Source organism: Sinohyriopsis cumingii, chromosome 6 (assembly GCF_028554795.1).
Source record: "Sinohyriopsis cumingii isolate HCF-2022 chromosome 6, ASM2855479v2, whole genome shotgun sequence".
In the NCBI taxonomy this organism is placed as follows: domain Eukaryota; kingdom Metazoa; phylum Mollusca; class Bivalvia; order Unionida; family Unionidae; genus Sinohyriopsis; species Sinohyriopsis cumingii.
In genome coordinates this window covers 70,092,145-70,107,489 of record NC_142966.1, presented here as the reverse complement: position 1 = coordinate 70,107,489, position 15,345 = coordinate 70,092,145, and the positions used below count along the sequence as shown (strand labels likewise).

Below are 15,345 nucleotides of genomic sequence, written 5' to 3'. Positions count from 1 at the left end.
CATCTCCTGCAAGCTAGTGCTTAAAAGTAGCAACAATGGTGTTGGAAAGTGAGTGTTGAGCAGTCCTATTGAGTATACGAACCATATTTGAGACTGACATCCAGAATTGTATGCTGCTTGTGTTCTCCATAAAAGAATCTATGTTCAGGTTGCTGATAAGTACTTTGACTAGACTGTATAAGTTGTCTTGAAAAAAGGCTGTTTTTTTTTCTTTTTAAAGACTAGATAGATGGGATGCCATGATTTTCTTACAGGTCACTGAAGCAGCAAGAAAAGAAAGTGGCTGGAAGACAAGTCTATGCATGGGAGGCCGAGTCCTTCCTTGACAATGTCAAACTGAGGAAGGAAGTCTGTTTTCGCAATTTGTAAGTATATGAACCATATTTGAGACTGACACCCAGAATTGTATGCTGCCCGTGTTCTCCATAAAAGAATCTATGTTCAGGTTGCTGATAAGTACTTTGACTAGACTGTATAAGTTGTCTTGAAAAAAGGCTGTTTTTTTCTTTTTAAAGACTAGATAGATGGGATGCCATGATTTTCTTACAGGTTACTGAAGCAGCAAGAAAAGAAAGTGGCTGGAAGACAAGTCTATGCATGGGAGGCCGAGTCCTTCCTTGACAATGTCAAACTGAGGAAGGAAGTCTGTTTTCGCAATTTGTAAGTATATGAACCATATCTGAGACTGACACCCAGAATTGTATGCTGCCCTTGTTTTCCATAAAAGAATCTATGTTCAGGTTGCTGATAAGTACTTTGACTAGACTGTATAAGTTGTCTTGAAAAAAGGCTGTTTTTTTCTTTTTAAAGACTAGATAGATGGGATGCCATGATTTTCTTACAGGTCACTGAAGCAGCAAGAAAAGAAAGTGGCTGGAAGACAAGTCTATGCATGGGAGGCCGAGTCCTTCCTTGACAATGTCAAACTGAGGAAGGAAGTCTGTTTTCACAATTTGTAAGTATATGAACCATATTTGAGACTGACACCCAGAATTGTATGCTGCCCTTGTTCTCCATAAAAGAATCTATGTTCAGGTTGCTGATAAGTACTTTGACTAGACTGTATAAGTTGTCTTGAAAAAGGCTGTTTGTTTCTTTTTAGATAGATGGGATGCCATGTCAAACTGAGGAAGGAAGTCTGTTCTCGCAATTTGTTCTCAAACTTATAGGAGTGGAGTGGAAAGAAATCCTTTTGTAACAGTCAGAGTGTGGCAATGGTAAACATAGCTGGAAGTCTTTCCATGCTGGAACAAAGCGATCTACAGGTGTTCATTTTAGTACTGTCAAAGAAGTCCAAGGCTGGTATTGGATATATGAAAAGTCTGTGATGGCCACGATTGCTGAATATTCTTTTGAATTGGAAAGCTTTCAGCCTTTTAGGAATTCAGTCAAATATAAACTGTAAACAGAAGCGATGTTGGCAGCAAGACTGACCATGTCATCAACTGAGATCATGTGTAATTAGTTGTTTTGCAGTGATGATAAGCAATATACAGGTACAACCTGCTATTCACTCAACATTGTTTTGCTTTTACATCAAATAATTTAGACCCTATCTTGTTATCGTCATCTTTGATTTATTTCTACGCTGTCACACATGCCCATGCCCAGCCAGCAAATTGACATGTGCACAGCTCTACTGAACTTCTTTAACACTGCCAACTGCTATGGAACGGCACTGCCCTAGTCTTTTTTCTGCATTCATAGCATTCTGATAGCATGTCCATGATTAACTATATTATTAAGTAAAGGAATATATGTGCTAGGCACTCTCTAAAAGGTCTTAAAAATATTTTCATACCATTCTATTACTTCACGAATGTTACAAACTGTGTTTTTTGTTTATGTAATGAGTGTTTTCAATTGCAATTTAATATATAAAATTTAGCTTTGTTTCTGTTGAACCTTGTTCATTTGTATTTTTAGCCAATGTGCGTGCATCCCCCCTACTACAACATTAATTACTATGGGAATAATTGCTTCACTATACCTCATACTTTTATACCTGTATTCTCAGATCAGCAAAAACACATTATATGTATGGTCTGAATTACATTCCATACAATTTAAGCAGACACATTTCTGCCAAAATGGACTTGGCTGGTAGGATGGTAATGGGCCAGGCTCCGTTGTTTCATACAGAACTTAAAGTAGAACATGAGTGTGTCTATAGTGATGGATGGCTTGAAAGGTTCAAGAAGCGTCATGGAATTTCCATGCACAAAGTGTGTGGAGAAAAATGGTCTGCAGACCACAAAGGTGTTGCCGAGTATGTGGACAAATTTCAGAAGTTCGTAGTTGACGAGCACCTCAGTCCTGAGCAGGTGTGTGATGCAGATGAAACTGCATTATACTGGCGATGTGTGACCTTGGTTGGTCAGGCAAAACTGTTAATCCGGTAAGGCTTTGGAACCAATGGTGGTTTACCTGTACCACTGAAGTACAATATATTTAGCTATGAAAAAAAAGAACAGAAAAATAGCTGAAGTAAGCTCCCCTGAAACTCAATAATCACTCTGCTGATGAAAAGGTACAAGTGAATCTGGCCTTTTCTGAGGCCTCAAGAAAAAGTATGCTTACAACTATGAGTGGCAGTAGTAAATGACAGGATTGGGCACAAACTGCTCTAAGGGGAGGCCACTCATGTCTGACTTATTGGTGAATATATTGGAGGAAGTTAAAAAAGTTACCCCAAAGATAAGCTGTTCTTACAAATAAGCAGAAGAAAAATTGCTAACAATTTATATAATCTGCAGTTTTAACTTTTTTTTTTAATTTAAATGCTTTTGTATGTATAACTGCAGAACTGAAAATTTCCTACTGCAGCCTTCCATACTCAGGCTTACAAACATCCTTGCTGCCTTTGGATGAAGCAAATTTTGTTGCAAATTATGTATCTCTGAGAATGATTTAATACCTGATCACATTAATAATAATAACCTTCACTACCTCTCAAATCCAGCGATTCCATAAAGATGCAAATTTCATCTGTCCCAAAATCACTTTCTTGCATAGGTTCTGTCATCATAAATGAAAGGTGTTCATTATAGCCTTTATTCCCAAGAGGAATTAAATGAAGAACTTTCTCCTGTAAGCTCCAGCTGCTGCTTACTGAGGTGAAGTGAAGGAATAAGTGATCCCCCAGCTGGTGTCAGTATAAATCATCATTTCTGTTTCAGACTTCTCTAGCAAAATTCCTGCTGTGAGCTATTGCTTGTCTTGCCACTGAAGCAGGAACTACTTTAATTTTGACCCATGACCTAATTGGTGCTAGTTTGAATCCTACAATCAGACCAGGCTGGGTCAGCTACCATGGTGTGTCCTTGGGCATAGCACTTTACTAGAAATGCCTTGGTATTAAGTAACCTACCTTTGTTGCTGTGCCACAAAACACCAAACTGAAAACATTTAATAGCCACTGTTTTGGAAAAGACAAGTACCAGGAAGAAATAACTGGATTTAAACAAACTGAAATCAGAAATTTCCACAACAAACACCTGTAAGATCACAAAAACATCAGACTCAACCATGTTTGCGATTCAAAATTACAGCATGCTTGTATATGATACTATCATGTGCAACCCACTTGATCAAAAAAATGATGTCTACATTATTTTTTTAATATAAAAAATATGACAATGATGGTTACCAATCCTTTACTGACACATCAAAACATACAATTTCATCACTTTATGGCTGGATGGTTTGAAATTATGAAGATTCTTGAAGGATTTAATATGATGATGCTGGACAATGTTGCATGTACCACAGCAATAGCTTAAACTAGTGCCACCTAGTATGGGATGTAATAGATAACAGTTTATTCACTTTATCTAAATGGACTATAAACATGAGATGAAATTTTAATATGTTTGAGTAAGTTCTGGTGAAGCTAATATTCCTTGCCTTGGGGAATGAACCTGAAGGAGAAGTAAGTACTGATATCTTAATAGTACTACAACATTAACAATACTTATGAAGATCAAAAACTGCTGTTATGATGTAAGTGTTACTAATGTGTTAAAAAAATTTATTTCATTTTTCTATGTCCTCAAAACCCATGCCATTATCTACAATGTTTACACCTTATGTCAAAGGTGTACACATTCAAAACATCAAAACACCTACTGTTCTCAAAAAGCAAAACACCAATCTTACTGAAAAAGTCAATAATGGTGCCATTTTTAATGTTATACCCATAAACTTGTTAAATTTGTTCAAGGCATTGAAAAAAGAAACACAGGAATATCATAACTAACTGTTTACCTGGTTCAGATGCTGAAGCAAATATTGCTGCTCTAATGTCCTTATCAAGGGCCTCACAGGCATGACTTCTTGCATAGTCAGGGAACTTTGACTTGAACTTGTTAAGGCAATCAAAAGCCTCCTTGGGCCAAGACAGTTCATGGAGACATCGCGCCAGGCGAAAGTGAGCTTTTAGGTGATTGTGATCATATCTAAGGGCATTATGGCAATCTCTCAGAGCAGCATACAAGTCTCCATCCCTGCAAGAATACATGGCAAAACAATCCCTAATATTTGAACAAAACATGCACCAGGCAGCAATGAACTGGTTGAGAGATTCTTTTCAAACATAGAGGGGAAAATAGGCTGAAAACAGTCTGTAACAAAAATTTACTACTGTTACGTAACAATTACAAAATTTATTTTTACAGAACTATATACTAAATGCAGCAGCCCCTTACTATAAGGCCATTCATTACAACATGCTTCCCATTATAAGGTGAATATGGATATGGATCCCATTTCACTGACTGGTACAATATTATGTGTATTATGTACCTGATTATAACTGGTCATTCTATTGGATGGTATAATCTATAACTCCCTTGGACAGCATTAAAATGAATATTGTAATAATAACATACATGCAATATTAGCATGTTGATTTTGCCACATCCACTTGAGTAACAATGAATACACTTGCAGTAAAGCTCCCTTTTCTGGGATGATTCCATATTTTGCTTATATATATATATATATATATATATATATATATATATATATATATATATATATATATATATATATATATATATATATATATATATATATATATTAGTACATAAAGGAAATATTTATTCAGTGTTGATGCCACCTATATCCTGTTTTGAATTTCTGCCCATGTATTTATTTTAAAGTGTAATCCTTAATTGCTGCCTTTCATTTCAAGATCTTTCTTTGAGGTAATTCAAGCAAAAAGTTGACATGATTTTTTTTAGGTCAATGCTCAATTGCTTTTGTGATAACAGAGTTGATGTACACTTTAACAAATGAAATACATATGTCGCCTGCATTTCAGCAGAATAGATATACTCATTTTTAAATTGTGGTTTACCTATAAAAAATTTAATTGAATGGAAAATTTACATTTTCTTTAAATTATGACAATATGATTGTGTCAACATTACAAACAACTATCATATGTTCTTAATTCAATTTTTGTTATGACATTCACATGTTAAAAAAAATGTTTTGTGCACATGTGCTAGATAGAATACCATTTTCTCTTCATGTAAGCTGCAGCTCTGTTGGCATACATCACAGCTGTGGCAGGGCATCTGACTATTCCCTCATTGTACAACATGATGGCTTTGGTGTATTGCTCCTTTTCAAAATAACTGTTGGCTTTCCTTTTCAAAGCTTCCACTGCAGCAGGAAGGGTTCTGCCCTCAGATTTGTGTCTATAATGAAAACATCAATTATTCTAAACAGTAATTCAATAAAATCAAAATTAATAAAAGATTCTGTAAAAAAACATTAAGAGAAGAAACTAATATCCAGAATAAAAAATATACCAGATCTTAAACATGTACAACAGATATATATATTATGCCAATATATATACCTTGCAATACAAGTTAAAAATATATTAAGTGTTTATAATGTGCATCTGAACTTTAACTTTCTAACCAAGTAAAACATATCCCACATCAAGTCTATATACAAAACTGTTTACAAATTATCTATGCAAATAGCGGAGTGGAAATTATTTAACTGGATGAATGGACAAAAATGACTCGCATTTAATAATATGCATATAATTTCATTATTTAAGGAAAGTAGTGAGTGAGAGACAGATTACTGTTGGTGATCAGAACTATGACAACATAACTATACATATTACAATCTGCATGCAATAATGCATGAATCATTAAGGTGAGGAAGCAAAAGAGAGATAGGAAGATAAAGTGAATGAGTGTCAAAGACAAAGACAGAGAGTGTGAATGGCAGAAAGAAAATGACAAAATGAAGCATATAAAGATGGAATGACACTGAGACATACAGACTAATCGATACATATGATATCTCAGATATATTATTCAGATGTGAAAAATCTTTCTATACTCTGTACATGAATCTTCACCTTTTACTATTTTTCTTCTTGCCTTCATTGTCTGTCTCTTGGGCAGATGATGATAGGGAAATGGTTGGGGGAAAGGGAGGGAGCGGGGATGTTGGTGTTGTTGGCGTAGTATGGATAAATGAATGCTGCATTACTCCATTTGTGACACCATTTGTTGTTGCAGTAGTCCCATTTCGTGATAAACTGAAACCATTACTGTGATTGCAGGCTGGCTCTGATTAAAAGAAAACAAAACATAATAGAATTGCAGCAATGATGATGATAATGATAATAATTATGATGATGATGAAGATGATGATGATGATAGCTGTGGAAGTGGTGGTGGTATTGTTAGTGGGGATGTCATTATGATAACAATGATGATGATGAAACTAGTTGGATATTACTGTGTTCTGCCAACAACATAAACACATCGATACATGTGATATCTCTTTTGCAATAGCGTATTTTCATGTGAAAAAACATCTCTATAATATGTACAACAATATTCATTTTTTGCTATTTTTCATCCTGCCTTTAACACCTGTATCTTTAATGACTGGGAAATGGTTAGAGAGAAGGGAGATTGGGTGTGTTTGTGCAGGGATTGTTGGAGTGGCATGGATTGATGCATTACTCGGGTTGTGATACCATTTGTTGGTTGTTGTAGTCCCATTTTACTATAAATTGTAGTCATTCATGTGACTGCAGGTTACAATCTGATTAAAATAACACAAACATAATAAGACTGTTGCGATGATGATGATGGTAGTGGGGATGACATTATAATGATGATTAAAACAATGATGATGAAGACATTAATGATACTGCTGATATAGCTATTCCTAATAACGAAGGAACTGGTGTCTGCTTCTGCGTACTGCATACAATAGCTAAAATAAAATATCTAATATTCTTTGGCAAGATATGTGCTCCCCTATTCAACATAATAAAAAAATAAAACCTGTCTTCCCCAAAATAAGGCCTCTCAAGACAGGTGGTCTCTCAAAAAGTGATTATAGCACCAAGAAACAAGAAGCCCAGGCGAACATTACATCACTCACCTTGCTACCTAAAAGCCAAATGACTGTATGTTAAAAGTTCATCACAAAATCTGGGTTATTAAGTTTCCTAACGTTTAATGGTTGCGTAGAAGTCACTGAAATATCTATCTTTTAGTAACAACAGCCACATTAAACTGCAAATCAGCATAATTTAAAGTCTTGCAAGCCAGGATATTTTCTGTGACATTTGGTCAAAAGTTCTTTAGCAGGTTTTGAGAAACGTTTAAAGGGTTCCATATTTAATATATTTAGTGATATCTGATGGTGAATCAGCATGATGTGCAACAATCGGAAAGCCCTTCATGTAAGGATGCTTTCTGTCAATTTTCATCAAGGTCTGCCAAGTGGATTTTAAGATAAAATCATTTGAAGGTTTTCTATTGTTAGTAACAGTAGACATGTAAAATGGTAGATCAGCATCATTTATATAAACATTAAAGACCTCAAAGCCAGGAGATGAGACTGTCAAATAACTTTCTCACATTCTGCTGAACAGTTTTTGAGAAGTTATTTAGAGGATTTTATGCATTTAGTACTGGTGGCCATATTGAACGGTGATCTGCATCATTTGTAAAATCTAGAAAGCCCTTTATGCTAGGCTGGTTTCTTATGAATTTTGCCAAATTCTGTTCAGTCATTTATGAGAGGTAATTGTTGAAAGATTTTCCTAATTTTCATATTGGTGCCATATCTGAGAGTGGGTATGCACCATCTGAAGAAATTTGAAAGACCTTCATTCTTTGATGCTATAATATTTTGCCAAAATCCATCGAGCAGTAGTCAAGAATTTTTGTAAATGTTTCTACAATTTTTTAATGGTAGCCAAACTGGATGATGGATCAGGCTCCAGACAGATTTTAAAGACCTTGATGCCATAATGAATCTGTACATGCAAATTAGTCAAGAAATTTTCAGGAAGAAATTTTTTACTATATGAACAGATGACACATCATGGATATTACTGAATGGCTTTTCTTTAAATACTAGAACACACTAATGTCGATTAGCTGAGAATAGTGTCTTGTCAAGTATAATGGGGCCTCTCCTATAATATGGTATACAGTGTGACCCAGCTATAACACGGTATTTGGGAGCCATAGAACCTGAATATGTTATAGACAAAACCGTGTTATCAGCAACCAGGTCAGTTAGCTGAAGAAAATGATGCATGTACCCCAAAAAATATGTGGGGGGAGGGAAGGTAATAAATGTGGGCAGTAAAATATGTGCTTCATTGGCACAGTTACCATCTTAAATTGAGGCATATATAATGTTCTATTTCATTTAGAGAACCACAGAATTGTTACATATACCTTTATACTGTTTATATGCACGTCTAATGTACAACATGAATAGAGTATCAACACCATGTACTCATCAGCGAATCTCATCACATATATTGAATCCACAATACAAGTAATTCCATTGAAAATATGCACACACACTAATTTAAAATAATCAATAATTTTTTCACAGTTCATATAGGTCTGAATTCAATAGAAAAACATAGCACAATCACGTAACGAATGATGAAGCACATTTAACTTTCAGTCAGTCCCAAGTTGGTAAAAGTTAGTTTGCATTTTAAATCAACGTTGGTAGCATTTTTAAACATAAACTTTATCCCTGCAAAAGGAAACTTTCACTTCACAGTGAACATGTTCCAGTCATGTTGGAAAATGAAAAAATCCATCAGATTCCATTGCTTTTATTTACGTTTGATACTGACTTCCTTTGAAGAAAGGTTCTTTGTTTTTATTGAAGATTGTAGTCGGCTTTATTTAACAAAGAGTGCATGCGTCAGTGAAGTCACCACTAAAGAACAGTTTTGGAGAAACAAACAAACGCCCATTTCTTATTGTGGTGGCATTATGAAATAATTGTATTGCATGATTGAGACTGATATTTTTTTTCATTTGCTTAGTACGTTTTCATCATAATCGGTGTTTCAAAAAAAATGTTTTCTTTTAAATTTCAGCAAACTATTTTATCTGGGTACATTTTTAAAAAGGAATTGGTCGTCGTTTGGTCCATTGTAGTCACAGTTCCACCCTGCCTATTGAACAGACCAACAAGTAAAATGGTGTTTTTTGTATTTATTTTTTTTTGTTTACATTTTTGGTAGCAGAGTGATGCTGCATTCCATGCATGGTCAGAAATTTAACAAAGGGTCAACGGACGATAGAGACGCAGGTGTTCTGGTCTGATGACAGGGATTACTACAAGAAATGTTAGTGTTCTGATGGATTTAATTCTGAGTGAAAAGAGGAGAAATTTTACTAACCATCCACATACAAATGTCAGTCTATGTAAATATATTAATTACTAGTGAGCGGCCAAAAATCCAGTGACAGATAGATTACGAGATAATACCTCGTCTGGTTGATCTTCACTACCAGAAATGTCAACAGAAAAAAAAGGATATCTCACAATATATGATACTCATGCTAGAAGTCAATGTAAGCGGATCATGATATAACAATGTTAAGATGGTTTGTCAATATGGACAAAGAATTTATTTATGTAACGATAGATAAATTTCAGTGCATTTTATATCAAGTTTTCGGCTTCCTTTCAAGAGGCCTCTGAATTTCTCCACTTGAAACCAATGGTTGTATATACAAGTTTAAGTAGCCAACAATGTCACCAATAATAAAATAAATGGCACGTGGTATATTTTGCTGCCAATAAGGAAAAATTATTGCAGTTTGCGACACTGGCAATCCCAGAATAAACTTTACACATTATTTTTCATACTTTTAAAAAGAAAAAAATATTTTTTCATGTATGAGAAAAATACATATAAAATTTCTGGAGCCAAGCCACAATCATCTTGTATTATTCATACATGATCTCTCCCCCAAAATGATAATAATTTGATTACATTTTTTTCTTACTTTTAAAAAAAAATGTTTTGTGTTGCGTTCGAGAAAAAATACATGTATATAAAATTTCCGGAGCCACACCATGACCGTGTCAGAGCTGAATTTGTGTTATAATGGAGCATACTATAGCGAGGTCATGCTGTACTTTCAAGGCTCCCTTGAATGGATTGTGAGGGACCACTGGACCAGTATAAAATAAGTATTACAAAAACTGCACCTTAAAATAAAAAGGATATAGCATGCAATATCACTATATACTCCTCCCTGTGAGATGAAGAGTAAACAAATGTGTCAAGTGTTGCCTGTCTTATATTTTATTAGCAATGCCTATGACAGAGTGTTGTATTTATGTTATGAACTCTAATGCTTCAGACAAGATATGAAAGCAATCCCTCACAGAAAGCAAATTTTTAGTAAATTATGTTTCTCCGAGAATACTTACCCGATCACATTAACATTAGGATATAAGCCTGCTACCTCTTGAATCCAGCCCTACTAAAAGACGAAAATTCGTCTTTTCTGTCTATCTCATTTAGACCAAAGGGCAATAACTCTTGCCCCTTACCTCCCCTTGCCACCGCCAGGTGTCACTAGTTTTTTAAGCTGAGTGATATATATTATAAGAGGATGCTCGCATACCGGAGTGGTTGGGAGGGTTTTTAAGTAATGTGATCGGGTAAGTATTCTCGGAGAAACATAATTTACTAAAAATTTGCTTTCTCCTTCAAATACGTTCCCCGATCACATTAACGTTAGGAGAATAGGTAATAGGAGGAGGGAATGCTGAGCATCCTACCTCCACCCCGGGTACCTTCTAGGGAATGATGGCTGGATTCCCCATTTAAAAGATAACCCGTTCTCCTAATTTCATCAGCAACACAGCCTAGGGTCCCGTGATATGTGACCCCTATATACGGTTAAGAAGATAGTTATTGAAATCTTCTTACCTACGAAATTTCACTGGCGAATCCAGCGAAGCTGATAGGCTGTGCTGATTGCTTTAAATGGGTCTGGTGGTCATCTGGGCTGCCGACCCCAGACCTACTAGATTCAAGGTTTGCCTCTGCGAAGCCAAATCTCTGAGATAAAAACTGGAGAAGATTGACTCTGCATGCCAGCCAACAGCTTCTGTTATATCTCGGATCGAAACATTGATTCGAATGCAAGGCTCGCCGAGATTGTTCTAATCTCATGAGCTGTAATCTTCATGAGGCGACTCTGATCTTGTGAGACCTCAGAGTACGCTGAGCGTATAACCCACTTCAGCCATGAAGCAAGGGCTTGAGGGGTGATATCCCGTTTACCAGCTTTGACCAGAAGAAAGAGGCGCTTACGTGTGTCCCGACACGCCTCTGTGCATTTTAAATAGTGCTTGAGTGCACGAACAGGATCTTGCATGGCTGTTGCTCTTGACTTATCTATGGAAGAGAGCGAGCGAATGACGATTCTTTGATTGCCAATGGATGGTAACCTATTTTTGGCTACAAAGCCTGGTTGCGTCAGGAGGACCACCGAACCATCTGATCTGAACTGAAGAAAGTTCAGGTCACTGGAAAGGGCATGTAACTCGCTCACCCTGCATGCTGAAGCTAAGGCTATCAAGAAACATGTTTTGTATGATAGTAGCTTTAACGAAGTGTGGGCTAAAGGTTCAAATTTGTCCGAATTGAGCCATGTTAAAACCCAGGACAGGTTCCATTTTGGAAACAGGGTGAGGGATTTTGGTCGATTGAAATCGAAATTGGCTAAAAGATGTGATAGATCCTTGTTATGCCCAATACCATATCTACCATGATGGCGGAATGTGTCTGATATCATGGAGCGGTAGCCTTTGATAGTAATTGGAGCCAACTGTTTCTCCTCGAAAAGCCAGAGAAAAAAGTCGGCCAGTTGAAGGATTGAGACACTCAAAGGGACTATGTTATTGATATGGCACCAGTCCCTGAAAACACGCCACTATCCCTCATAAGCCTTCAGAGTGGAGGGCCTTCTTACTCTTGAGATTCTCTCCATAATTGAAGGTTTAAATTGTTTGTCTCGCAAGGCTGTCCGGACAAGAGCCAAGCGTGAAGAAGAAGACGGTCCAGCCAGGGGTGGAACACCCGTGACTGCAGTTGTCTGAGAAGATTTGGGCTGGTTGGAATCTTCCTGGGTAGATCTATCGCTAGATCGAGTAGATCGGTGACCCAGGACTTGTTCCATCTGAGAGGGGCAATCAGAATCATCTGACAGTTCTGACCCCTTAACCTCTGGATTATTTTCAGTACCAAAACCGTGGGAGGGTAGGCGAATGCCCACAACCCCTCCCAGATGATTGACAGAGCGTCCACGGCCCAAGCCTCTGGGTCTGGAACTGGAGAGACGAAGATGGGCAACTTGCGATTTCACCTTGTCGCAAAAAGATCGATCATCGGACGCCCCCAAAGTGTGCAAATCCGAAGAAAGACTGATTGATGGAGTGACCATTCCGTGTGAATGACTTGACCTTTCCTGGATAGAGTGTTGGCCAAGACATTGAGTCTGCCGGGAATGTGTCTGATTTGTATGTTGATGTGGAGGTTGTCGCACCAACGTAGAAACTGCCAGATCAGAATGCACAGGTCTGGTGATTTGGTGCCCCCTTGTTTAAGGAGGTAAGTCACCACCACAGAGTTGTCTGACATAATGAGGACAGTTTTTCCTGAGAGCTGATCCTTCCAGAAATGAAAGGCATTGATGACAGCCCTCATTTCTAAAAGGTTGATGTGGAGAGGCCCCTCCCCTGGCTCCCCCGTGCCGCTGACTGTAGCGAAGTCCGGCAACAGGTGGGCACCCCAACCATAGGTACTGGCATCGGTACATACCGTTATCTTCACTTGGGACATCTCCAGAGGAATCCCCGTGGACAGCCAACCCGGGTTGTGCCACTGACACAGGAATGATCGTATCTCAGGCATGATCATTATTGTTTGATTGAGGTGACTTGAAAAGGGGCGCCATTGTGCCAGTAACGTCATTTGTAAGGGATGCATAAAAAGACGGCCAAGCGGGATCAAGTCTGCCGCTGCATTGAATAATCCGAGGAGTTGCAAGGATTCTCTCGCTGAAATCCATGTCCTGTTGGAAATGGACTCGACGAGTTCGACGATCCGGATTACGCGAGCACGAGGAAGCCATACCAGATTCAGATCGGTGAAAAACTCCATACCCAGATGGACAAAATGCTGGGATGGACAGAGATCGGACTTTTTCCAGTTCACGAGAAAGCCTAGATGATCTAAAAGTGCTAAAAGATCGTTTCTGCCTTTGAGCAGAATAGAACTTACCATATGTTTCTGGAGGATGTTGTCCAAGTACACTGCTGTCTCTGTAAATGAAGTCGAGCGGAACAGGGTGACGATGCAATCCATAACCTTGGTAAAAGCCCAAGGGCTGATGTTGAGGCTTAAAGGTAGGACCTGAAGCTGATAAACCGCGTCGCGGTAAGCGAATCGGAGAAATTTCTGTGACGCGGGGTGGATAGGGATGTGAAAACATGCGTCGGTCATATCTAGACTGACGGCATACTCGTCCTGCCGGATGGAAAGATGGATTGATCTCGCCGTTTCCATCTTGAATTTCGGTGGTAAAATGTATTGGTTCAGGTGACTCAGGTCGATGATTGGCCTCAACTTGCTGTTTGCCTTCTGGATAAGAAACAGCCTGGAATAAAATCCCGCCGATTGCGTTTTAGGTCACAATCTCCACCGCCCGTTTTTCTATGAGCGACCGTATCTCCTGTTGTAGAAAGGTATCCTTCTCCCGATCGGACAGTACGTCCATGAAGAGGGGAGAGGAGGACAGGGGAGGGGGTTGGATAAATGAAATCCGAAGCCCCTCTGAAATGACCTGGATCACCCAATCATTCTGAGGAAAAAAGGTGGTCCAGTGGTCCTGAAATTGCAGGAGGCAGCCGCCCACAGGTAGACTGTCTGCGGGTGGTGGGGAGGGTATGTCAACTTTTAGAGTTAGGAGGCTTGAAGACGGAGAAACTTTGTTTCTTACCGCCTCTGTATGGTTGCCTCCTAGCTTGATTAGACTGTTGTCTCCTGGCATTGGGTTGGGATCTATACTGCACATTTGATTGTAAGGATCCCTTGTCCCTGGTCCACCAATCATCCCTCTGCTGTGGCAGGGGATTTTTTCTAAACGCCTGCGAGGGTTGGGCGGCGAGTTGGAGGGGCAGTTCCTGAGCTGCCTGCTTCCGAACTTCTTCAATTTTTCCTCCAAAGAGTAAAGGTGACCCAAACGGAGTCATCCGTAAAGCCAAAGTATGATGGGGCTTGAGCGATGTGGACCGCAGACATGCGTCACGTCATATCAGGTCTAAGTTGGCAGAAGCAGTCAACACATTAGCCATGGAATGGTGAGCTGCCCTGTTAATAACTCTAGCAATCCGGACTGTCGCTTCCCAAGCGTGGTCATTGTCGGATTTTTCTGCGTGTTGGAAAATGGCTAATGAAGCCAAGTCTAACATTGAAGACATAGCGACTAAGTTCCAGACAAGTTTTGACGTGGCATGGAACACATTTTTGTCCACTTTGTAAAACAGTGGAGCGGACATGTGAACTGCTGCCATAATTTTGTCCAGGGCGGAAGATCCGTACTGAAGGCGTCTGAATGAGTTTTGTACCAGCGACACGAGAACGTCGCTGGTACTTGGCTTTCTGAAAAGAATGCCTTAGCATTCCCCGGATCACCTATTCATCCTGATAGACGCCTTAAGTTTGTAGTCTTGAGTGGCAGTAGGAAGTGGAGGGCATTCTGAAGTTGCCAACACCCTATAAATTTCTTCCACTGCCGCCTTGAAGCCAAACTCAGTCCATTCCATGGTTGGATCTGTGTACGGCTGATTTGCAGGAGTTTCATCACCCTCACTGTGTGCCGAGCCATGTTCTGGAATAGCTTGCATTTCTGGACAGAGCATGCCAGGTGGCATAGGTGATGCGATTCCGTCATCCTCGACACTGTCACTAACTCTCCCTTGTGGATAAGCCGTGAACATATGGAC

The 15,345-nt window shown here is 38.7% G+C and overlaps 1 protein-coding gene across 1 annotated transcript in view; it reads right to left on the bottom strand.

The window, feature by feature from the left end:
• LOC149797160 (WD and tetratricopeptide repeats protein 1-like) overlaps positions 1-15,345 on the bottom strand; it is a 54,611-nt gene that overhangs the window by 10,950 nt on the left and 28,316 nt on the right. The window contains exons 9-11 of the mRNA XM_089961833.1: positions 6,389-6,602; positions 5,523-5,705; positions 4,267-4,505 (exon numbers count right to left, since the gene is read on the bottom strand). Of these exons, the coding sequence (XP_089817959.1) occupies positions 4,267-4,505; positions 5,523-5,705; positions 6,389-6,602 (636 nt within the window). The remainder of the gene's footprint in view (positions 1-4,266; positions 4,506-5,522; positions 5,706-6,388; positions 6,603-15,345) is intronic.